At 26.0% G+C, this 26381-nt stretch overlaps 1 protein-coding gene across 1 annotated transcript in view; it reads left to right on the forward strand.

Moving 5' to 3' along the window:
* LOC109597142 (serine/threonine-protein kinase 32B) overlaps window positions 1–26381 on the forward strand; it is a 77027-nt gene that overhangs the window by 19588 nt on the left and 31058 nt on the right. Inside the window, exon 2 of the mRNA XM_020012773.2 lies at window positions 6837–6968. Coding sequence (XP_019868332.2) covers window positions 6917–6968 — 52 coding nt within the window. The 5' untranslated portion in view covers window positions 6837–6916. The remainder of the gene's footprint in view (window positions 1–6836; window positions 6969–26381) is intronic.

A 26381-nucleotide genomic window follows, 5' to 3' on the forward strand; every position in this document is an offset into this window, starting at 1 on the left:
TGATAAATAATAAAATTAGCAATAATTTGATGTGATAATGAATAAATAAATCGAATATTTAATTTTGATACTAGATACTGTCCAAATAAGTGTGAGAAACTATTTCTTTCAAAACTAAGACTCACCTTTAATCAAATATCTCAAAAAATATAAAAAACGTATTTTTAATTTTTAATTATTGTTAGTAAACAATAAAATAAGCTTTACAATGATGTATCCCATTAAGGTGGAAAATATTTTCTTCTTTCAAAATTAAGACACTCATATTTAATCAAATATCTAAAAAACTATTTAATTTTTGATTGAAATTAATTAATAATAAAAGAGCTTTAAAATGATGTAATATAATAATAAATCGAATAATTAATTTTGATACTAAACACTGTCAAAATAAATGTGAAAAATTATTTCTTTAAAAACTAAGACGTTACAACGAATAAATATTAATAGAAACTTTACAATAATTAATACATAATTATTTAAATAAGTAATTTTGACACAAAACATTGTCGAACTTAAAAAAATATTTACTTGTTTCAGAACTAATGCATATTTAATTGAATATTTCGGAAGCTATACAAAACGTATTTTTAATTCTTAATTATAGTTAGTAAACAATAAAAAATTTTACAATGATGTATTATTGTAATAATTTAAATAAATGGTTTTAGCAGTAGACACTATCAAAATTAACATGGAAAATATTCACTTCTTTCAAAATTAAGACTCATTTAATTAAATATCTTAAAAATTATAAAGGATATATTTTTAATTTTTAATTAAAATTAATGAATAATAAAAAAAGCTTTAAAATGTTGTTATATAATAATGTCGAGTAATTAATTTTGATACTAGGCACTCTCAAAATAAATGTGAAAAATTAACTTTCAAAACTAATACTTACATTTTATTAAATATCTTAAAACTATAAATACGGATTTTTTTATTTTTTTAATTACAGTTAATAAATATTAAAACAAGCTTTAAAATGATGTGATATAGTACTAAAAATAATAATAAATTTTGGCACTAAACACTGTCAAAATAAGTGTAAAAAATTATTTCTTTCAAAACTAAGACTCATATTTAATCAAATATCTTAAAACAAATCAGGATATATTTTTAATTTTTATTTAAAATTGATGAGTAATAAAAAAGGTTTAAAATGATGTGATTTAATAATAAATCGAATAATTAATTTGGATAATAGACACTGTCAAAATAAATTTTAAAAATTATTTCTATCAATACTAAGAATTATATTTCTTAAAAATTATAAAAGACGTATTTTTAATTTGTAATTACAATTGATTATTAATAAAGCAAGCTTTAAAATGATGTGTTATAATAGTAAATCAAATAATTATTGGACACTAGATACTGTCTAGTCTGAAAATTTATTTATTTCAAATCTAAGACTTACATTTAATAAAATATCTCGAAAACTATAAAAAACGGATTTTTAAAATTTTTTAATTACAATTGATAAATATTAAAACAATCTTTACAATAATGTATTGTTATAATAAATAAAAAAATAATTTTGACTAAATTAGTTTGTTTCAAAACAAAACATATTTAATCATATATCTCGAAAACTATAAAAGATGTATTTTTACTAATTTACTAATTTTACTAAATTACTAATTATAGTTAGTAAACACTAAAACAAGCTTTATAATAATTTAAATAAATAATTTTGGTGCTAGACACTATCAAAATTAGCGTGGAAAATATTCATTTCTTAAAACTAAGACTCATATTTTATCAAATATCTTAAAAACTATAAAGGATATATTATTAATTATTAATTAAAATTAATGAATAATAAAAAGGCTTTAAAATATTACATCATAGTACTAAATCGACTAATTAATTTTGGTATGAGACACGTATTTAATCAAGCATCTCGAAAACTATAAAATAAGGGACTTATTTAATTTTTTAATTACAATTAGCAAATAATAAAATAAGTTTTACAATGATGTATTGATATAAAATTTCATCATGTTTCAGATCTAAGATAAAATATAACAAAGCAGAAAATTAAGAGAAACAACATATGAAATATACAGACTGTTGATTTTCGTTGGCCTTCTTTACAAAAATGCAATTTATTTGTCCTGAAAAATCATTTTGGTACGTAAATATTTGCTTTGTATTATCCCTAAAGTCGGAAAAAAGGAGATGCGTGCCTTAAATACATGCGTTCCGGTTTTATTAAAAAGTTCGCCTTTATTAGATATTTGGGTCCGTGCATAACTCCCTTTCGTGCATTATTTATTTCGAATATTCGAAATCCCTAAAACAAACAACAGGACATTCCGATCCTAAACAAAAATACTCCGATGAAATAACAACATGAAGTGTTTTATATTTAAATTTTCATTTCAGTGGATTCTATTTTATGTACTGATAATTTTACGACAATAAGTACCACTAAAGTAACATTATGACTTCAAGCTTTTAATTAACATTCCTTAAAACTTGAATATTGAATTTAATTATGTATAAGTGTACATAACCCTGTGTTTACGATTATAACTCAGTTAGCCCCTCGTAATTAACGTAATAAAGTCTCAAGTTACAAAAAAGAACTGGAAATTTAAATTACTAATTGGATGAACAGGAGCTTTTTGCCATAAAATTCCCTTAACGGACTTTCATTACATTTAATCCTTTCTTTCTGACAAATTATAAAATACAAGATATTTCACAAAAACGTATTATTCATTTACAATTTTTTTTGTGAGAAAATTAAACAAATTAAAAACTTTGCGAATTCAGAATATTTAAATGTGTTTCAAAACTGAAATAAATCTGACATTTACTAATTAAAAACGGTAAAATGTTTTTACAACCTTCCAAAACTAATAAACCGTACATAGAAACAGTATAACTGTGTATAATTGCTAATTGGATGAACAGGAGCTTGGGCTATAAAATTCTGTTAACATCTTTTATTTCATTTAAACCGTCCTTACAAATTATAAAGTGCGACGTTACACGAAAACGTATTATTGTTTTATTTCTTTTTCTGTGAGAAATTGACACAAATTAAGAAACATCAACAAACGAATATAATTGAAAACTTTGAGTATTGGGAATATTTGAAATGTTTTAAAACTTTGTTCGACCATAAATAAAATTTATTTAGAAAAAAAATATATAAGTAAAAGTAGTAAATTTAACATTTCAAAACTAATAAATCGTATACCAAAACGTTGTATAAGTAAAAATTAATAAATTGATCAACGATTCTGACAAAATAAACAAATACATGTCTTTCATTATTATTTTTTTTTCTAGGAAATTTTAATAATTAACACACTGTTCCAATAAATTAACGCACCACATCAATAATAATTGATATTATTATTTTCTGAAAACGGGAAAATTAAGTATATTTATTTAAAAATAGGTTTTTATTTATTATAATGGAAGGTATAAGTTTGAAATATACTATTTAAAACAATATATCTAATAAACGGTATATAAAAATTCTTTTACCGTGTACAGATAATAATTATTAATGGATGAATGAGAGCTTTCTACAATAAAGTTTCCTCAACGTATCTTATTACATTCCATCATTTCTTTTTAAAAAATTATAAAAATAAAAATCTTACATAAAAATTTAATATTCTTTTATATGTGAAAATTAAAAAACATCAATTAACGAGTTTATTTGGAAACTTTGAGAATAATTAACTGCGTTTTAACTTCTATAAAAGAGAACATATGATTCTAAAATTTACTGTAGTATAAAGTAATATATAATAGTTTATTTTAAATCATTTCAAAACTGCTAAATCGTATATAAAAACAATTTAAGTAAAAATCACTAATAAAATGAATGAAAGCTTATTCCAATAAATTTTCATTATTATACTTTATATTTTATTATATATTTACTTTATTATATTTAGCCCGTCCCTCGTAACAAATTATAAAGTACAGACGTTACATGAAAACGTATTATCGTTTTATATTTCCCTCTGTAAATAAATAAATTAATTAATAAAACATCAGTTTACGAGTACATTTGAGAACGTTGAAAAATGAGAATTTTTAAAGGTGTTTTAAAACGTATAAGCGACAAATTAATTATTTAAACCAGTAAAAAAGATATTAGAATTTTCCAAAACTAATAACAGTATACAAATAAATTTCTAAACATTTTGTTAGCACATTTCCTTAACGTCATTTCTTATATTTATTTTTTCTGATAAATTTAAAAATACAACAATTACACAGAAACGAATTAATCTTTTATAATTTTATTTTTCTGTAAAAAGTTTGAATAAATCAAGAAACATCAGCCAACGAATACATTTGTGAACTTTTATAATTTAAATATTTAAATGTGCTTTGAAACTTTATTCGAATGAAGTGTGTAAAGTTAAAATTACTATTTAATATAGTAAAAGTTTATTTGTAACTTATCAAAATTAATAAACCGTAAATAGAAATTGTCTTACCGTGTACAGATAATAATTATTAATGAGATAACGAGAGCTTTTTACAATAAAGTTTCCTCACTTATTTTATTACATTTTAACTTTTCTCTTTAAAAATTATAAAAATAAAGATGTTTTATAAAAAACGTATTATTCTTTTATATGTGAGAATTAAGAAAATTCAATTAACGAGTATATTTGAAAACTTTGAGAATAATGTTTTAACTTCTTAGTATAAACTAGTATAGTTATATAAAAACAGTGTAACTGAAAGTAAATAAAAATTACTAATATAATGAATGGAAGATTTTTCCCATATATTTTCATTAACGTATTTTATTTTAGTTCGTCCCTCGTAACAAATTATAAAGTACAGATGTCACATGAAAACGTATTATCGTTTTATATTTCCTCTGTAAATAAATAAATAAATAAAACTTCAGTCCACGAGTACATTTGAGAATACAAATAAATTTCTAAACATTTTGTTAGAAAATTTCCTTAAAGTCTTTTATAATTTTATTTTTCTGTCAAATGTTTGAATAAATCAAGAAACATCAACCAACGAATACATTTGTGAACTTTGATAATTTAAATATTTAAATGTGCTTTGAAACTTTATTCGATTGAAGTGTATAAACCTAAAATTATTTATTTAGTTTAGTTTAAAGTTGCAACTTTCCAAAATTAATAAAGCTTACATAGAAAGAGTAGAAACGTGTACAAATAAATTATTAATTGGACGAACAGGAGCTTTTTGCTATAAAATTCACTCGCCTCAATAATTTTTATCACATTTATCACTTTATTTCTAAGACATTTTAAAACACGAATATTATACAGAAATGTATATGTATTACTTTTTTATATTTTCTCTGAGAATAAAAATTTTAATAAATTACAATAAGGAAACATCAGCTAATTTGAACCTAATTGATATTTAAGTGTGTTTTAAAGCCTCATTTAGTCTGAAATCGATTATTGAAAACAGTAAAAGCTTATTTACAACCTTCCAAAATTAATTAACAGTACTTAAAAACAGTGTAAACATGTAGAAATAAATTACTAACTGAAGTTTTTTGCTGTACAATTTTTCTTACATGTTTTATTCTATTTCATCTTCTCTTTCTGACAAATTATAAAATACAGACATTAAACAAAAACATATAATTTATTTATATTTTTGTCTGTAAGGAATTATTACAAATTAAATAAAACAAATTTTTTTTATCAACTTTTAGAATTTAAATATTTAAATGCATTTCAAAACTAATAAATGTTGCTTAGAAACTTTTTAACAGTGTATAAATAATGTGTATAATAAATAAATAAATATTTTTAACAAATTATAAAATTCAGGTATATTTTCTGCAAAATATATTAATAAATTAATGATTGATGAAGAAATTTTTTTCTATGAGAAACATCACTAGACGAAAGTGTATGAAAAATAAAACAAATATTTTACATAATTGAGCATTGAAACCAGAAATTTATGAGGTATTGAAAACAGTAAATATATATTTTCACACATTTGAAAACTCATAAACTGTACATAGAATCAGTGCAACCGTGAATAAATAAATTACCAACTGGCTGAATAGCTTTCGCTACAAAAAAGCTTCCTCATTACATTTTTTCATATTTTTTTCCATCAAAATTTCAGCAAATTAACAAACATCAGCGAACGAAAATGTTTGGCAACTTAAAATATTTAAACGTGTTTTAAAACTTCACCATTCAAAACAGTAAAAGTTTATTTTACAACCTTCCAAAACTAATAAACCGCACATAGAAACAATGTAATCGTGTATAAATAAAACGGAAAAATTCCGCCGCATTTTAATCTAAATTCCACAAACCAGTCGGTCCATTGTGGTCGACTACGAATTGTGTTGTGCGTAAAGTTTCTATACCAAGTTTTTCTGGACAATGCGACATTAATTATTTACCATTTTGAGAAAGCCCTCCGACGGCAAACTTCCAAAAAGTTTCCTAATGTAATTCCATTGTCTCGACGGTCCCCGTTAACACTATGCACATTAAATATTAGATTATTACTAATAATTTATCGGCGGTTCGTGTTGCGGTTTCCCGAATCGACAAACATTACTTGCACTGATTACAGTTGTTGATTACAATTACGGTATTACGGTTCGAGTGTTGTCGTGGAATAAGTGATCGATATTAAAATACGTCGCGTGATATGTTAACTTAAATGCCATTTTATACGTGCTATTCTTTAATTAAAAAAATATATTAAAAAAAAAACAGTTGAGGTGCGTTAAATAATGTAGTAACATATCGATTTATCCATGTTAATTTAGCATATTCCTGCTGTTGCATTTTCAACGATAATAATTGATTGACTTGCAGATGCGGACGGCGTGATATGGTGTCATAGTCAATTATCCCATGCAAATATCGGCGTCCGAGGGCCCCACATCACAGGAACAATGGGGGCCAATCAGAGTGGGCGCATCGATAAGACTTACTACGGACAGGAAGGTTGGTTGGCCATTGAAAAGTTTATTATATTTTCACATTTTCAGCGAGTTTTGTTCCCGGATTGTATACTCAGTGACACAGAAAATGGAACTCATGGATTCAGTGATCCAATTTGAATTAAAGTTGATGTGTGCACTCGTCCAAATAAGAACAAAAAGTTATTAGAGAAGTTTTTTTAGTACAAATTTTCTACGTTTTATGTTACTATGATGCAGATACAGTTCAGTATTCTACCATCATTTCAAATGCCGTTACAACAAAGACGTGCAAATTTTAATCATCTAAATGACTTCGAAGGAGGGTGAATTATTAGATTAATAAAAGCAAAAGTTACATTGCTGGAAATTGCCAGACGGATGAAATAGAGTCGAAGCAACGTCTGGAGTTGTTGAAGGGTGTGATACATAAAATTAAGGAGAAACAAACGAACAACAAAGCAACAGTCTTAGAATTTTAGCATTTTGATCACCTTATTACGACTTGTACAATTACCAGCCAGCGGTTTAAAGAAGAAAAAGGGTTTCTTACTGAGCAAAGTTTTTACCGTAAATTGTGGTCTTTTAGATTTTTTTACCGTCTTTAATTAGTGCTTCCACTCCATAGACTGGTATGTTGTAGAAAATACAACTTTTGGATGTGAAACGGAATGAATTTGTCGTCAATGATGACCTACACCAAGCTAAAGCACTCATCTTCCTATTTTGGATGTAATATCCTCAGTAGAAAACTTCAAAATTGATTAAACACAAACGGAAGAATTGAAATGAAAAGTTAGGAATGACCTAGAAAAATATAGGTCTACTAGAATAAACCTTTCACGAAAAGAAACCAAAACAGTGGTGGAGCTTAGAACTAACAAGTGAGAAAAGTCTTGCCAATGTATAAAGTGTACAGTGATAATGGAGCTCATGACTTACAATAACAAAATTGAGGAAGGCTTTGAACAAAGGTAAAAACAAATCTGAATCAGAAAATTGAAAGAAACATCTAAGGTTAAAAATATAAAGCAAATACTTGCCAAAGGGAATAAACTACCACATTTATAATAGTTGGGCTGAAAAGTTCGTAGGCTAACTTAGAAAAAATCTTTTTTTTTTGATAGAATTTTATTATTCAATATAGTTACCTTTGAGTATAATATTATTATAATGATTATAGCGGTCATACAATTTTTCCATACCATTTTTATAGTACTATTTGTCTTTAGCCTCAAAATAGGCTTCAGTCCACTCGGCTGAGTGTCGGTTGGACTCCGATGTGAAATGATGGAGCCATGTTTCATACACTTTGAACATAACTTTCGCATACCACACTTACTCATTCAACATATTCCTTTGATATCTTTTTGATGTTTTCGTCGGTAACAGCCTCTTTGGAGCGTTCACTGCAAGCATCGTCCTCGGTGCTCATTTCTCTTCGTTTAAACTTAGCAAACCACTTCTCAACGGTTGATTTTCCTGGTGAAAAGTCTGGATAATGTTTATCAATAGAATTTTATTTCGCCAAAAAACAATGCGTTATTAACGAAATTCCTTTTTCTCAAACTAACAAAAGTTGTTTAACCCAAATGACTATAACTCATAAACTAATAATACAACAGCTATCAAATTTATACACGTGTTTTTTGAAGGTTAGGACTAACTGAGAATCATACGGATTTTATACTAGTAACACCATTTATGTGTTAGCCTACGAACTTTTCAGCTCACCTGTTATGTATTATCCAAAATACATAAAACCCTACATTTCCTTAAGGCCTATCATAGGCTCAAGAAACTCTTCAATGGGTAAACTAAGTAAGTTTATACCTACTATAAGAAAATCCACATAAAATTTATAGAACTTGTAAAGAATGTCAAAGTGGAAAAAATATATTTCTAAAGTCTATACTAATATCCCTAAAAAAACGGATCCCAATAATATGGATTAGTTCCAGAACTTTGCCATAGAAAAAGCAGTAATTAAAACCCAAAATTTGGCTGCTAAATGTGGATAACTCATGCGTAAAATCGGATAAAAGCTTACAAAAACTCCAAAACTTTATTAAACGTATTGAACATTGTAACCGGAATATTGCGTACTCTGAGTTGCCTACCCCAGCCAAAAACATTAAACTGCAACATCACGGAAGCGAAAAAAAAACAAGATCAACGGTCAGCGTGTTGTACTTTGGTATTTTATTGCAATAAGCACCAATCAGTTAATATTATGTTCTTCTACAACACCCAATGTTAGCTGGATTTCTTCAGGTTAAGATGTTCCTTAGGGTGTGTGCTGAGATGAGAAGGCTATCTTTTAATGATTTGTTAAGTACTTTTTATTTAAGAAGTTGTGTTACTTTAGTGACTTCTTTTTTTCTTTTCTCTAGATTTTAGAACACCTATTACCTATTTCTCTTTTGCTGTAATCATTGTGAGAATTATTTTCTTTGAGCTCTCCAGCTCTTCATGTCAGTGTACTTTCTGTAAATGGATAAGTCTTTTCTGACTACCAGTACATCTAAGTAGAGTAGAATGCTGCCTATTTCTGTCTCCATAATAAATTGTTGGTTTGATATTGTTCAAAAAATGTTGGAGTTTTTCTGAGATATTATGCCATATAATGAATGTGTCAACAACACATCACAACCTAATTTGGGGTGTAATTGATACTTTTTCTATTAAAAAGTTTGTTACTATTGGTGACAGTTATGAACCTATTGCCAATACGTCTTGTAGTACTTGTTTTTTGTTTGAAATGATGTGTTAGGAAGTTCTAAGATAGCTATGATCAGTAATATTATTTTTCCTGAAATCTGATGTCTGGTTCTTTTTAATTATGTGTAGAGCTTCTTCTGTGAGGAAGCTGATATGGAGGTTCTCTACTCAAATTAATTTTTGTTGCACATTGAACTTCTTTACTGTTTATACGAAATGGTTTGAATTTTTAAAAAGGCTTCTGGTGTTTCCTTGTATTGGTCGTAGGATTAGAAGAAGAAATTTAATAAGTTTATACATTAGGGAGTTACTGGACTTAAGAATATATTGGTTTATGTATTTATTTTCCATATAAATGTGGGTGTTTACTGTAGTGTAGAAATTTCTTTCTATTTGCTGAGTCGGATTAATCCTTTGTATTTACCTTTGTGCATCACGAGGTGCATTGCCACTGCGGCGTTGACATTAACCATTGGCCAGAGATTCTTTACAATTTCTACGAAATGTTTTGAATTTTAACACTTTGGAACCTTCACAGACAACTAGAGGTGAGATGCAATAACGTACCTAAGAACGAAATTAACGTCTTCATAAGATCAATGCCAGGACGAGTGAATCATCGTGGAGGTCATTCAATATTTTATCCGAATTTCTAACCATTAACTACCCTGCATTATCCCAAACAGGATCCATGTGTTCTATTTTCCATGTCACTGAGCATATTCCACAACTGGATGGAGCAGGTGGAGTTACATGCATGTTTTTTTTGTGCGTGCGTTACGTGACGATTTAAATTGGATCATCGAGGAATAATTTATGGGAATTGTGTACTGTTAATATTGTGGGGGGAAAAACGACGATCGTTTGTTATTATGTAAACCCACCTTTCAAACGTTGATATTTAATTCATGACCACTAAAAGCGAGCCCGTTCCGCTTAATATTTAATGGAAAATATGAGACTCGCAAAATTTTTCATAATTAATTTGTTTTCGATCGATCTTCGGGGTAATTACGTAAATTCACTGCGGCACGCAGTTTTTTCCCTCTCGAAGTTCTTAAATATTTAAATGGCCTCTTTTGTGATGCTCATTTATCACGTTAAACGGCTCAGTGGAAAATACATTGAAAGGACACAATGATTAAAGGGTGAAAATTTGATACAATTAAAAAAAAACAAATACCTAAAAAGAGTATTGTTCACTTTTGTTAATTAAATCTTACCCTCAAATTAATTTCATTATATGGCGTTTTAATTTTGCTTTAGTAGAAGAATAAAGGCGGTCTAATCTATGAATTTATAAACCTCTCTTGCGCATTTATTTTCTCTTATGATTTACTACCTGGTTCTATGATATTAGACAGAAATTATTGCCGTAATTTAAGTTTTATAATGTCGAGCAATTTATATTTATGAGATGAGGAATTTTAGTACCATGAAAGATTTTAAATTTAATAATATTGTCGCTAGAAAAGCGATCGATATATTTAAATTTGTTTGAAACTATTAAAAGCTCCATTTCATTCTATACATAAATCAATAATTTTAAAATTATGTATATTATTATAATATATTAATTAAATTCAACTAATTAGGAGAATAATTAATTTTGGCAAAAATCCATTTAATAATTTAGAATTTACATTTAATTAAACTATAAAATATTTGTTAATTAATTATTAACTAATAGAATTAATAATAATAGTAAATCGAATAACAAATATTATAGCAAGCTTTTAAATGACGTAAAATAATAATTAATCGAATAAATAAGTTTGGCACTGGAATCTATGAGTCGTTAAGGAAAAAAATTATAATTTTTCAAAAATTTAATAAAATATCTCGAAAACCATAAAATATGTGTTGGCCCTTTTAATTCAATTAATATACAAACAGATGACGTATAATAATAATTAATAGAATACATAAGTTTGGCATTGATATATATGTAACTTTAAGAAACAATTTAGAATTCTTCAAAAATTGAAATTTATATTTAATGAAATATCTCGAAAACTATAAAACAAGTGTTGGCCCATTTAATTCAATTAATAAACAATACAACAACCTTTAAGGTGACGTAAAATAATAATTGAATAAATAAGTTTGACACTGAAATCTATGAGACATATAGAAAAAATTTATAATTTTTCAAAAATTGAAGATTATATTTAATCAAATGTTTCGAAAAATATAAAACATGTGTTGCACTTTTTAAATTCACTTATTAAACAATGCAACAAGCTTTAAAATGACTTAAAATTATAATAAATCGAATAATTAAGTTTGGCACTGGCATCTATGAGACGTTAAGAAAAAAAATTATACTTCTTCAAAAATTGAAGTTTATTTTTAATCTAATATCTCGAAAACTATAAAACCTTTGTTGACCCTTTTAATAAACAATACAACAAGCTTTAAAATGACGTATAATAATAATTAATCGAATAAATAAGTTTGGCACTGATGTATATGTAACCTTTAGAAACAATTTAGAATTCTTCAAAAATTGATGTTTATATTTAATCAAATATCTCGAAAATTATAAAACATGTGTTGTGCTTTTTAAATTCAATTAATAAACAATACAACAACCTTTAAGGTGACGTAAAATAATTGAATAAATAAGTTTGACACTGGAATCTATGAGACATATAGAAAAAATTTATAATTTTTCAAAAATTGAAGATTATATTTAATCAAATGTTTCGAAAAATATAAAACATGTGTTGCACTTTTTAAATTCACTTATTAAACAATGCAACAAGCTTTAAAAGACTTAAAATTATAATAAATCGAATAATTAAGTTTGGCACTGGCATCTATGAGACGTTAAGAAAAAAAATTATACTTCTTCAAAAATTGAAGTTTATTTTTAATCTAATATCTCGAAAACTATAAAACATTTGTTGACCCTTTTAATAAACAATACAACAAGCTTTAAAATGACGTATAATAATAATTAATCGAATAAATAAGTTTGGCACTGATGTATATGTAACCTTTAGAAACAATTTAGAATTCTTCAAAAATTGATGTTTATATTTAATCAAATATCTCGAAAATTATAAAACATGTGTTGTGCTTTTTAAATTCAATTAATAAACAATACAACAACCTTTAAGGTGACGTAAAATAATTGAATAAATAAGTTTGACACTGGAATCTATGAGACATATAGAAAAAATTTATAATTTTTCAAAAATTGAAGATTATATTTAATCAAATGTTTCGAAAAATATAAAACATGTGTTGCACTTTTTAAATTCACTTATTAAACAATGCAACAAGCTTTAAAATGACTTAAAATTATAATAAATCGAATAATTAAGTTTGGCACTGGCATCTATGAGACGTTAAGAAAAAAAATTATACTTCAAAAATTGAACTTTATTTTTAATCTAATATCTCGAAAACTATAAAACCTTTGTTGACCCTTTTAATAAACAATACAACAAGCTTTAAAATGACGTATAATAATAATTAATCGAATAAATAAGTTTGGCACTGATGTATATGTAACCTTTAGAAACAATTTAGAATTCTTCAAAAATTGATGTTTATATTTAATCAAATATCTCGAAAATTATAAAACAGGTGTTGTGCTTTTTAAATTCAATTAATAAACAATACAACAACCTTTAAGGTGACGTAAAATAATAATTGAATAAATAAGTTTGACACTGGAATCTATGAGACATATAGAAAAAATTTATAATTTTTCAAAAATTGAAGTTTATGTTTAATCAATTGTCTCGAAAACTATAAAATATATGTCACAATTTTTATATTCAATTAAAAAACAATACAACAGGCTTTGAAATGACGTATAATAATAATTAATCGAATAAATAAGTTTGACACTGATATATAAGTTTACATTTAATCAAATATATCAAAAATTATAAAACAGGTGTTGTGCTTTTTAAATTCAATTAATAAACAATACAACAACCTTTAAGGTGACGTAAAATAATTGAATAAATAAGTTTGACACTGGAATCTATGAGACATATAGAAAAAATTTATAATTTTTCAAAAATTGAATTTTATGTTTAATCAATTGTCTCGAAAACTATAAAATATATGTCACAATTTTTATATTCAATTAAAAAACAATACAACAGGCTTTGAAATGACGTATAATAATAATTAATCGAATAAATAAGTTTGACACTGATATATAAGTTTACATTTAATCAAATATATCAAAAATAAAACATTTGTGTTGTGCTTTTTTAATTCAATTAATAAACAGTACAACAAGCTTTAAAATGACATAAAATAATAATTAATGGAATAAATAAATTTGGCCTAGATCTTAATAAATAATTTAGATTTTTTCCAAAAGTAAAGTTTATATTTAATTAAATATTTCGAAAACTATAAAACATTTATTTTAATTATTAAACAATAGTAATACAAAGTTTAAAATGATGTATTTTATTAATTTAAAAGAATGCCAAATACGGAGTATTTTTCAATCAAATACCTCGAAAACATAAAATTCATAATTCCAGTTTTAGAATTCCATCCATCGCCAATAAAAGGTGGCTCTAAAAGGATATAAAATTTAAATTTATCGCTTAAAATCGCTTAACTACAGTTGTAGAAACCTTAAAACCCCACATACAGAATTTATGTGAACTTTCATCCTTTAATGTGTTCGTTCCAGCGGAATGGGATACACGCATCGCTCATACATGAAAATTTCAACGTTTTGTTGGATTATTCGTTTAAAATATGACGTTCATTTGCATGGAGGCCATAAAAGACGACGACGTATCAGGGACTAAAATTCGCATAATCTTGCCGTCTGCGGCACAGATGTGCCGAATTAAACTTGCCTCGTGATACATTAAGCGACTGGATCTTTGCAATGTAAATACGTCGATAGTTTCGGCGTTAAGTTTACGGTTTTATTGTTCAAAGTGTCAGGAACTCTGATAAAAACGGGTCTTTAGTAGTAGTCGCTTATTGTTCGTGTAAATAAACGTCAAACACAATGAGTCTTTGTCGCGACAAAGGGTTCAAAATACAATTATCAACTTCCAACTCGCAGGGAGGCTGCTTTGATGGTGGGTTTTTCCCTTAACGTGGATGCCCGAACTTAAATTATGTCGGCATGAGATCCACAAGTGTGTACATCTTGTTTCAATAGACTAGAACTGAATAAGAACCGATCTAGTTTATATGTCTAAAAATTACTTTTATGATATTAGTTATTTATTTAAAAGAAAAGATAAATAACCGTGACATATTTTATAAATAATTTAGTCTTGTCAAACTTCAAACTGAAAATATTGATTTCTTTCAAATCTCGAATATTATAAAATTGATAATTATATGTTTTATTTTAATGAATTAACAATAAAACAAATTTTAAAGTGATGAAATATAATAATGAATAGTGTTAATAATTTTACCATTAGGAAGTATTAAATCTAAAGTGCAAAATAAGAGGTTCTTTTAAAATTAAAACTCGTTAATAAAATATCTAGAAAAATATATAATGAAATTATATATTTTTTATCTTAATAAATTAGCAGTAAAACAAGTTTTAAAATGGTGAATTATACAAATCAATTGGTTTAATAATTTTTCCATTAAAATTTATTAAACGTAAAATGGAAAATATTTATTTATTTAAAAGTTGTAAATCATATTTAATCAAATATTTCGAAAACTATAAAATAGGTAATTATCTTTGTTATTTTAGTAAATTAACAATAAAACAAGCTTTAAAATAATCAACTGTAATAATAAATAATATAAGGTGAATAACTTTTGCTTTAGAAACTATTAAATATAAAATTAAAAATATTAGATTCTTTCAAAATTAAAACCCACATTTGATGAAATATTTCGAAAAATATAAAATACGTAATTATATTTTTATTTTAATAAATTAACAAATAAAGCAAGCTTTAAAATGGTGAATTATTAATAACAAATTGGATAAATAATTTTGCCATTAAAATTTATTATAGTGGAAAATATTATATTCTTTCAAAATTATAAATCACAGTAAAAAAATATTTCGAAAATTGTAATATTTAGAATTAAAAATATTAGATTCTTTCAAAATTAAAATTCACATTTGATGAAATATCTCGAAAAATATTAAATACGTAATTATATTTTTATTTTAATATAATTAACAAATAAAGCAAGCATTAAAATGGTGAGTTAAAATAACAAATTGGATAAATAATTTTGCCATTAAAATTTATTATAGTGGAAAATATTATATTCTTTCACAATTATAAAACACAGTTAATCAAATATTTCGAAAACTGTAAAATTTAGAATTAAAAATATTAGTTTTTTTCAAAATTAAAACTCACATTTGATGTAATATCTCAAAAACTATAAAATACGTAATTATATTTTTATTTTAATAAGTTAACAAATAAAGCAAGCTTTAAAATGGTGAATTAAAATAACAAATTGGATAAATAATTTTGACATAAAAATTTATTATAGTGGAAAATATTATGTTCTTTCAAAATTATAAGTCACAGTTAATCAAATATTTCAAAAACTGTAAAATTTAGAATTAAAAATATTAGATTCTTTCAAAATTAAAATTCACATTTGATGTAATATCTCAAAAAATATAAAATACGTAATTATATTTTTATTTTAATAAATTAACAAATAAAGCAAGCTTTAAAATGGTGAATTAAAATAACAAATTGGATATATAATTTTGCCATTAAAATTTATTATAGTGGAAAATATTATATTCTTTCACAATTATAAACCACAGTTAATCAAATATTTCGAAAACTGTAAAATTTAGAATTAAAAATATTAGTTTCTTTCAAAATTAAAACTCACATTTGATGTAATATCTCAAAAACTATAAAATACGTAATTATATTTTTATTTTAATAAATTAACAAATAAAGTTTTAAAATAGTGAATTAAAATAACAAATTGGATAAATAATTTTGCCATTAGAATTTATTATACTGTAAATTATTATATTCTTTCAAAATTATAAATCACATTTAATCAAATATTTCGAAAACTGTAAAATAATAAATAAAATAGGTAATTATATTTATTATTGTAATAAATTAACAATAAAACAAGCTTTAAGACAATAAATTAAAATAATAAATATAATGAATAACTTTTGCTATTAGAAAGCATTAAATTTAAAATAAGTATATAATAATATAATATATAAAAATAAATAAATAAAATATTAGAAATTAGAAAATCATAGTTAATCAAATATAACAATTAAGCCAGCATTAAAATGATGTATGTAATAATAAATAAGAAGAATAACTTACTTTAGAAATTATCAAATTTAAAATTAAAAATATTAGATTCTTTCAAAATTAAAAATTACATTTGATTAAATATTTCAAAAACTATAATTTATTTAAATTTTTTATTTAATTTTTCATTTTATTTTTAATGGTGAATTATAAAAATTGGTTAAAAATATTTGTAATTAGAAAATATATTAAGACTCACAATTTATCAGATAACTCGAAAATTATAGAACTATTTATTGGGTCAAAGAGGGGAAAATCTACAAGACGCCTTCTGGTGGAAGTCGAAGGCAGTGTCGGACTAACCGACTAAAAACCCCTCTTGAATATGGTAAATTATAATAATAAGTCGGGTAAGTAAATTAATTTTTATACGATTAAAACAATTAAAAAAAAAAATAATTGTATTTTCTCTTAAGTATGTCGAAGACCACAGTGAATTAGATAATAAAATAGTTACAAATAATTTTTAAATAAAAGAATAAAATTTAAATCCAATTTATTGACCCTTGAACATTCAGTACCAGATAACTTAATAAGTTCAATTTAAACAGAACTTTTTTTGCTAACACAATTTTTTTGTGCTTTCGCCAACGCTAAATTTGTGTTGGACAAAAATAAAGTAACCATCCGTTTATTTTTTTTACTCGTTTACGTCATCCTCTTGAATTCCAAAACCCCGAAATGTTTTTAATGCACTCTCGTGTCCTACAATAATCACGGCTCTGACGGAACCTTTTAAGCACTCTGCTTCGTTACGCGTCCTTTTTTTTGTCTCCATTTAATACGGTAACGTTTCCTTTCGTACACGCAACGTCGTCGTAATCGCGTCCTTAAATATTTCATTAAACAACCTGCGCATCCGCCACTTTTACGATTTTGTTTTTTCCTCAATTATCCGCCGGCTAACGAATACGAAATGGTCGCAGTCATTTATTTTCGAAGTTTTAATTTGAAAGCGAACACAATGACGTATTATTCGCAGTCTTTTGTCCCGGTAATTAATGACACGCGCTTAATGAAGACGCTGCCCGAAGCCCAAATAAAGGTGCGCTGCCATACAATTCCTTAAGAGGGTATTAAAAACGCCATGTTTAGTTCGGTTGTTGGTTTAGTGGGTTTTAAATGACGAGTTTTTCATTTTCAGTCTAGAAGTACGATCAAATAAATTAATCTTTAGATTGGAAATATCACTAAATACAATAGCCAAATTCAGTCAGTTTTGGACATCCTGTCCATTGCATGTTGTTTTTTAATAAACAACAATATTAATTATCTGGAAAATATGTTTATTATAAATTTTTTGAAAGTTTGACATTTTAAATATAAGTTTCCATAGAATATCAAAAATATTGGGCACCTTAAATCCAAATTTTAAACAGATACTTTTTTGAAAATACTACGAATTTGTTTTTACTTTTTAAAGTTAGCTCACGCTTGTCTATAAAAAATTAATCTCTAGATTTGCATAAATACTCAAAATTTACGATACCCTATATGCTTTATAATGTATTTTCATAGAGAACAACATTAATTATCTCGAAATTTAAATAAATAAAATAAATAAATAATATAAAAAACTTGTCTCAAAATATTAAATAATTTCAAAATAAATAAAAAAAATATGTCTAAGTAAAGCAACATATTTTGCCGAGAGTTTTCTTTAAAAAATGTTTTATAAAAAATTCAGCTCTGTCTAGTTCAGCTCTACTAGCCAGTTTTAACATTGAAAATTAAACAATTTGGGACGAGTAAGAAATTTTGTTGTATCTTAGTTTATTTATCAAAAATTGTATATCTCTGTAAAGCTCTAGAAATTTTATATTTTATAAAAAATCTCCTGATCCTGAGTTCTTAAACCAGTTATAATTGTTAAACTCGAACAGTTTGAAGTAATTTTTAAGACTCAACAACACTAATCATCTCAAAATATACCACAAATATTGTGTATCTTAATTGATTTGATCAAAAATTATATATTTTTAGCATGCTTGATTTTTTCTAATTTAGCAAACTCCTTTATATTTTCCATTTAATAAGAGTATTGAACATATTATTACGAAATTTTAAAGAAATACTTCTTTGAGGTCAGTTTCTTCTACTACGTAAAAGTTGTATTTAGAAATTTTCTCAACCATTGTCAAAAATTGAACTTATTGGATATTTACCATATGGTACAGTAGAAATTAAACAATTTGTCATGACTTTTAAGAGCCAACAACATTAATCATGTCTAAATATATCAGAAATATTGTTCTATCTTAGCTTATTTATCATACATTATATATTTCTGGAAAGCTCGAGAAAGATTTTTTCTGACATTTTAAAGGCAATTTCATATGGTTTCCATATGGTACACTCCTCTATATTTTTCATTTAATATAAAAATGTTATTGAGGTCAGTTCTACCACTTTAAAATACGTTTAGAAAAATGTTAAATTTTGTCAAAAATTGAGCTCTGGATAATTAAGACAGTTATAATAGTTAACATCTAACAATTTAGGATAAGACTCAACATCAATCTTTCTGCCATAGCATTCTAACATATTAGAACATATAATATAAAGCTTTTACTCAGTTTCATTTTTTAAATTTTACTTTAACTTTGGTCTTTTTTATTATTTGTATAGATTTCACCTCATTTCTTCTTTCCTCACTTTTTTAATTTACTGTTTTAATCTCAAATACTTCTGCTTGTTATAACATATAAAATAATATTTCCACTTAGTTTAATTTTTGAAATATTAGCTTAAATATTTTTCTCAAGATACTTTGCACTTTTGTCAATTTTTTCTTTGTGTAGATTTAACTTTATTTCTTTTTTTTTTAATATTCTATTGTCAAAACTTCTGCTATGTTAGAACATACTATATAAAGCTCTTACTTAGTTTAATTTTTGAAATATAACTTTAACTTTTGCTGAATTTACTATATATTTTCGTCTCTTTTATTATTTGTATAAATTTTACCTTATTTCTTCTTTCTTCGCCTTTTAAATTTACTATTTTAATCAAAAACACTTCTGAAGTGTTATAACATATAAAATAATACTTTCGCTTAGTTTAATTATTGAAATATTAACTTAAATATTTTTCTCAAGATTCTTTACACTTTTGTCAATTTATTTCTTTATGTAGGTTTTACTTTATTTCTTTTTTGTTTTATAATTTAATATTCTATTGTCAAAATTTCTGCTATGTTAGAACATACAATATAAAGCTTTTACTTAGTTTAATTGTTGAAATATTAACTTAAATATTTTTCTCAAGATTCTTTACACTTTTGTCAATTTATTTCTTTATGTAGGTTTTACTTTATTTCTTTTTTATTTTATAATTTAGTATTCTATTGTCAAAACTTCTGCTATGTTAGAACATACAACATAAAGCTTTTACTTAGTTTAATTTTTGAAATATAACTTTAACTTTTGCTGAATTTACTATATATTTTCGTCTCTTTTATTATTTGTATAAATTTTACCTTATTTCTTCTTTTTTCGCCTTTTAAATTTACTATATTAATCAAAAACACCTCAGGAATGTTATAACATATAAAATTATATTTTCACTTAGTTTATTTATTGAAATATCAGCTTAAATATTTTTCTCAAGATTCTTTACATTTTTGCCAATTTGTTTCTTTGTGTAGATTTAATTTATTTCCTTTTTTTTTGTTTTATAATTTAATATTCTAATGTCAAACATTTCTGCTATGTTAGAACATACAATATAATGCTTTTGCTTAGTTTAATTTTTGAAGTATTCTTTAATTTTTGCTCAAGATACTTTATATTTTCGTCTCTTTTATTATTTGTATAAATTTTACCTTTCAATCTCAAACACTTCTGGAGTGTTATAACATATAAAATAATACTTTCACTTAGTTTAATTATTGAAATATTAGCTTAAATATTTTTCTCATTTCTCGATAATAATATAAATTATATATTTCCCGAATACTTGATTTCTTCTCATATTTTAAAGGCAAATTTAATCATGGTTTCCATTTTCCAGAATACAGGAATTTTCCAATTAATAAAAAAAATTAACAAATACTTTTTTCACTTCTTATCTTACGTAACGTAAGCAATTTGCTTTTAAACATTTGTTTTAAAAAAATGTCCTCTAGCTACTTTAGTCTGTATTAACAGTCAAAATCAAACAATTTGAGATCGTTTTTAGAGTCAACAGAATTAATCATTTTAAAATATATAATAAATATTGTTACATCTCCGCTTGTTCATCACAAATTAGATATTTCTGGAAAGCTTAATTTTTTTCTTAAATTTTAAATACAAATTCAATTATGATTTCCATTAGGTAAATTTCTCTTTATTTTTCCTTTAATATAAAAAATTGGACGCGTTATCCCGTAATTTTATCTATATAAAAAAGTGAAGAGTATAAAGTATTTTAACATTTATCAAAAACATTTTGGGTAAAAATTTATTACTCTTTTTCAAAGTTTGTCAAATGTCAGTTTTCGTGAATATTTCAAGTGAGTTATAAAGCTGTCTACTTAATGACCCTAGTGCCAAAAACTCCTTATCAAATGTTTTACATAAACACGTCAAGTCGGTTAATTAAACAAATGTCAGGGAACAAGACGTGCTTGCATAATCGCAAGGCGACTCGGATCCACCGCCGCATCTTGTGCCCGTTCGTAATCCGCATTTGCGTTGCACACCTTCGTGATTACCGAAAGTGGAACGGTTCTCAGAATTAATTACAAGACAACCCCATGAGTCGCTTAATCCCACAATTAAGAACAAAAGTAACGCGAACCGTCCGATAAGAAACCACCCCCAATTAAACATCGACGAGATAATTATTAAATCGCGTAAAAGTTACGGTCCGGGACTCTAACGAACGCCAATCGCAGACGTTGATTGGTGTAAACCAATTATTCCCGTTGCGACCGTCCCGCGGCGCAAAAATCTCGACCGGTTCCCGATTAATTAAACGGATTAACATTTATGAATTCGAAAAACTCGGTAATCGCATTAGTACCCGCGACAGTTCCAATTAGAGAGTGGGGGCGGGAAATCGAAGTTTTTCCATCGCTTTCGAGTGTCCTTGTGCGTCGGAGTTCTGATTGAAATATTTTTCAGATGATAGATTAAGTGAGGAAGTTCGCGTTTCGGGCGCGGCCTCACGTCTCCTCCGATCTGCCGCCTTAATACGGTGGAAGCGAAGAACAATTAGTGTTGAGGTTGCGTTGCGTCTCGCAGGGGAAATTATTAATTAAGAAACGGTGTCGGGACCGCTTGTTGACTTTGTATGGTACAGTAACGTTATGCAAATATGCACACAAGCAAACTTACATGGAATCATCCTCAAGAAAAACTGTTTCTCATGAAAAAAACAATTAACATATTATTTACTTAAATTTCAATGAACATGATTTTTAAAATTATTTTAATTGTTTGCATCATTGTTATTCTTAGACTTTATGTACTTTCAATTAGTTAATTTTATTCTAAAAAAGATACAATAGGCTTATGGTAACTAAAGTAAGAAATGCAAATGTTTTATTCAAATTTCGTCGTTTTCGTCGTTTTGTAATACCGAGTTTTCGATCATTGAACATATTTAAATAAATTTTTCACTAAATCCATTTAATTTTCCTTAAAAGATACATTCAGCACTATACGTCAACTGTATAGCTATAGATATCCTGCTATAAACATGTCGGTGATGCGAAAGCACGAGATTTCACCCATCCAAAAAGTGTACAAGGCACACAGCACACTGCGCGTGCGCCAGTGATGAGCATGTCAATGACGCGAACGCATAATATTTCCCTAACAAAAAGAGCCCAACGCGGTTAAAGAAGTTTTCACTTCTAAAAATACATACAGTACGACAAATTTTTTTTTCTTATTTATATCGAAAATCTTGTTGGAAATGGTAAAAAAAAATTCTGTGAAAATTACAGCTCTTAATATTAATATTAAGAGGTGCCGCATCGTAAATTTTAATTTCCCGTTTAAATAACACGGGAACGGTGTTCTCTTGGATTTTGAATTTTTTTAACTCTCCTTATAGATAATATTTTAAAATGATCAAAACAGATTTTTATAGAAAATTTAACGCTCTACAAAAAATGTCTCTTACAGTTTTTTGATATATTCATTTTTTCAAAAGTTATTTAACATTAAAGTTGGATTGATTTAAAATTTTGACATTTTTCTCATTTTCTGACGCAACCATCAAGTTTATGGGAAAATTTTATATGACATTTTTTGTAGAGAATTCAATTTCCTATAGTTTATCTCGTTACACTAACAGATTTTTACTACAATTTGACAAATTTTTTCTGCATTCACTTATAAGTAGCAATAAGTGTTTCATGAAAAGTGAATATACTACTTTGATTATAATAAACAATCAATTTTTTTAGTAAAAATCTGTTTATTTAAATAAAATGCTTAATTTTAAGCAGTAGAATAACATTTATTTAATAAAATTTTTATGATCTGTAAAAAATATCAAAAACTTTTTCGGTGTTAAATTATAGGAAATTGAATTCTCTACAAAAAATATATAAAATTTTCCCATAAAGTTGATGGTTGAAAATGAGAAAATTAGAAAAATGTCAAAATTTTAAATCAATCCAACTTTAATGTTAAATAACTTTTGAAAAAATGAATATATCAAAAAACTGTAAGAGACATTTTTTGTAGAGCGTTAAATTTTCTATAAAAATCTGTTTTGATCATTTTAAAATATTATCTCTAACACGAGTTAAAAAATTTCAAAATCCAAGAGAACACCATTCCCGTGTTATTTAAACGGGAAATTAAAATTTACGATGCGGCACCTCTTAATATTAATATTAAGAGCTGTAACTTTCACAGCATTTTTTTTACCATTTCCATCAAGATTTTCGATATAAATAAGAAAAAAAAATTGTCGATTTTTTTGAAACAGTCTAATATATAAGACCCATTACTTTTAGTAGAAATTGAGCACGTTGCTAACATGATGGGAAGAAAATTGTGCGCTGATTTTTTCCTTGAAAGTACATCAGAAATAAAGATGATTCTGAAAATTTCGAATATTTTTATATAGAGATTCCTTTCAGACGGCACTCTCCTCCATGAACCCTCCACACACTCCCAAAGAGTAATAGATATAACAAAAAACTCATTTCCGACTTAGATGGAGGCCTTTAACGAAACCACTGCATTAGTAAAATTTTGCCTGATTTCAAAATGCTCTTCCTCCTCTAGATCCGGAATTTTATTCTTAAGGCCTAGTTTCGGGTACCTCTTGAAACGCCGGCAGACACATAGTTTGTTAGCCTAGTAACCAAAGTCACCAGCCAAATCAACAACTTTTTTCTTTTGTCTGAATTTATAAACAAAACAAGGACGAGCATGTCGGTGACGCGGACCCATATAATTTTCGCCTACCAAAAAGTGCCCAACGCGGCTAAAGCAGTTTTCACTTCAAAAATCTAAATTCATGACAAGATTTGTTCCTACATTGTCAATTTCACTGTTCCCATGTATACCAGTAGTGAAGTGAATTTTATTTAAAATGCGTTATGTGTGATTATTACTGTGTCAGAACAAGACATGTCGCAGAGGAAAACTGCCACATAGGGTGTAGTTTCGAAAGCCTATTCAAGGTTTCTGGAATTGGGAATCCTAAAAAATAGAAGAAGTTGTGGGATTGTCACCACAGAAGGCCAGGACCGTTTTTTAGCTCATGGTGACATTATGATTGAGTGAAAGACTCCTTTCATCTCATTAGACAATCACTAACCGTTCAATATGTGGATTTAGTGCTACAACCTGTAGTAAGCCTCTGAAGAGGTGCTTTCGGAGATTCTTTCCTATTTATGCAGGATAATGTTCCACAAACCAGCAGAGTTGCCAAAAATTATTTGGAAATGGGAAGTGTGACCGAATTAGAGTGGAAGAATTAGAACTTATTAAATATCCCTCGCAACACGGATTAACTTATAAAGGCAGCTTTAGAAGAATGTGGAAATATTCAATGTGTCAAGAAGTCATTGATAATTTAATAGAAATGCATGTCACGTCGAATTCGTGCTTGTATAACTGTTAGAGGTGACAATACTGATTATTAGATTAGTAAAAAACTTAATTTTTTCTTAAAATCTAATTCACCGTAAAATTTATTTTCCTTCTTTTTGTTTTTTGGTCTATATGAAATTTGTTTAAATGATTTTGTCTATAGTTTTATAGTAAAATTGGTTTGGATAAACAGCTTTTTATATCTCGTAATTACTGAATAATATTTCTTATAAGTTTGGTTGTATGTACACCCGAACTGGTTATTTATTTCAACTGTATAACATCATTATATGGGGGAATTTAATAATCCTGAAACATATTTTCAATCGCTACTACGGTGACACCGTAGATTTTAAGGAATTGATATGTTCAAAGGGATGTTATTTCATTTCGTTCAGTTCGTGTGGAATGCAATTTCTATCGTAACGCGAGATATTTTTCTTTGCCGTCTTTTTAATATATTCATCATGCAATTTATTTCAAACCTGGAGGTTTTGACATTTTTTCCGGGGCGGCAATTTTGATGCAATTTTCAATATGTGTATGTGTTTTACTTTTGTAGCTTTCCCGAAGTTGAAATGAAAGGAAATGTTTCATATCTATTTATTAACTATAAAAGACAAGGTATATTTTGTTTTTGTCATTTAATAGGGCCTTAAAATTATTATCGTTTCCATTTGTCACACAATTAAACAAAATATAAAATGTTAAAATAATAAGGTAAATTGGAAAATATTGATTTATTCAAAACTTGGTTAAATTTCTCAAAAACTACAAAATAAATATTTTTTATTTTTATTTTTGTGTTTATTACACTTCTATAACCAAAAAATTTTTAATAATAAAAATTTCATGTAAAAATTATTGTGAAACAAATTTCTTGTGAAAGCAAAATTGGAAGAAATTTCGGTCCTCTCGAACAAATTATTTTCGAAGAAAATTTCCCGTATGAGTACTAATGAGGCTTACTTTCGAAATTTCATGAGTATAATATATATATATATATATATATATATATATATATATATATATATATAAATATGTTGTTCCGAAAAACGTAAAAATTTACAAAAAACGTAAAAAAATACTAAAATCTCAAAAATTCATAAAAACGTGAGAAATTACTAAAAACATAAATTACTAAAATCCGTACGATCATTTTCCATACGATTAAAATCCATATAATCATGTTCCATACGATTAAAATCCATACGATCATTTTTCATACAATCAAAATCCATACGATCATTTTCCATAGGATGAAAATCCATACGATCAAAATCTATATGATCATTTTCCATAGGATCAAATTCCATACAATTAAAATCTATAGGATTAAAATCCATACGATTAAATTCATATTGATTATATCAAAAT

This window comes from Aethina tumida, chromosome 5 (genome assembly GCF_024364675.1).
Source record: "Aethina tumida isolate Nest 87 chromosome 5, icAetTumi1.1, whole genome shotgun sequence".
NCBI lineage: Eukaryota > Metazoa > Arthropoda > Insecta > Coleoptera > Nitidulidae > Aethina > Aethina tumida.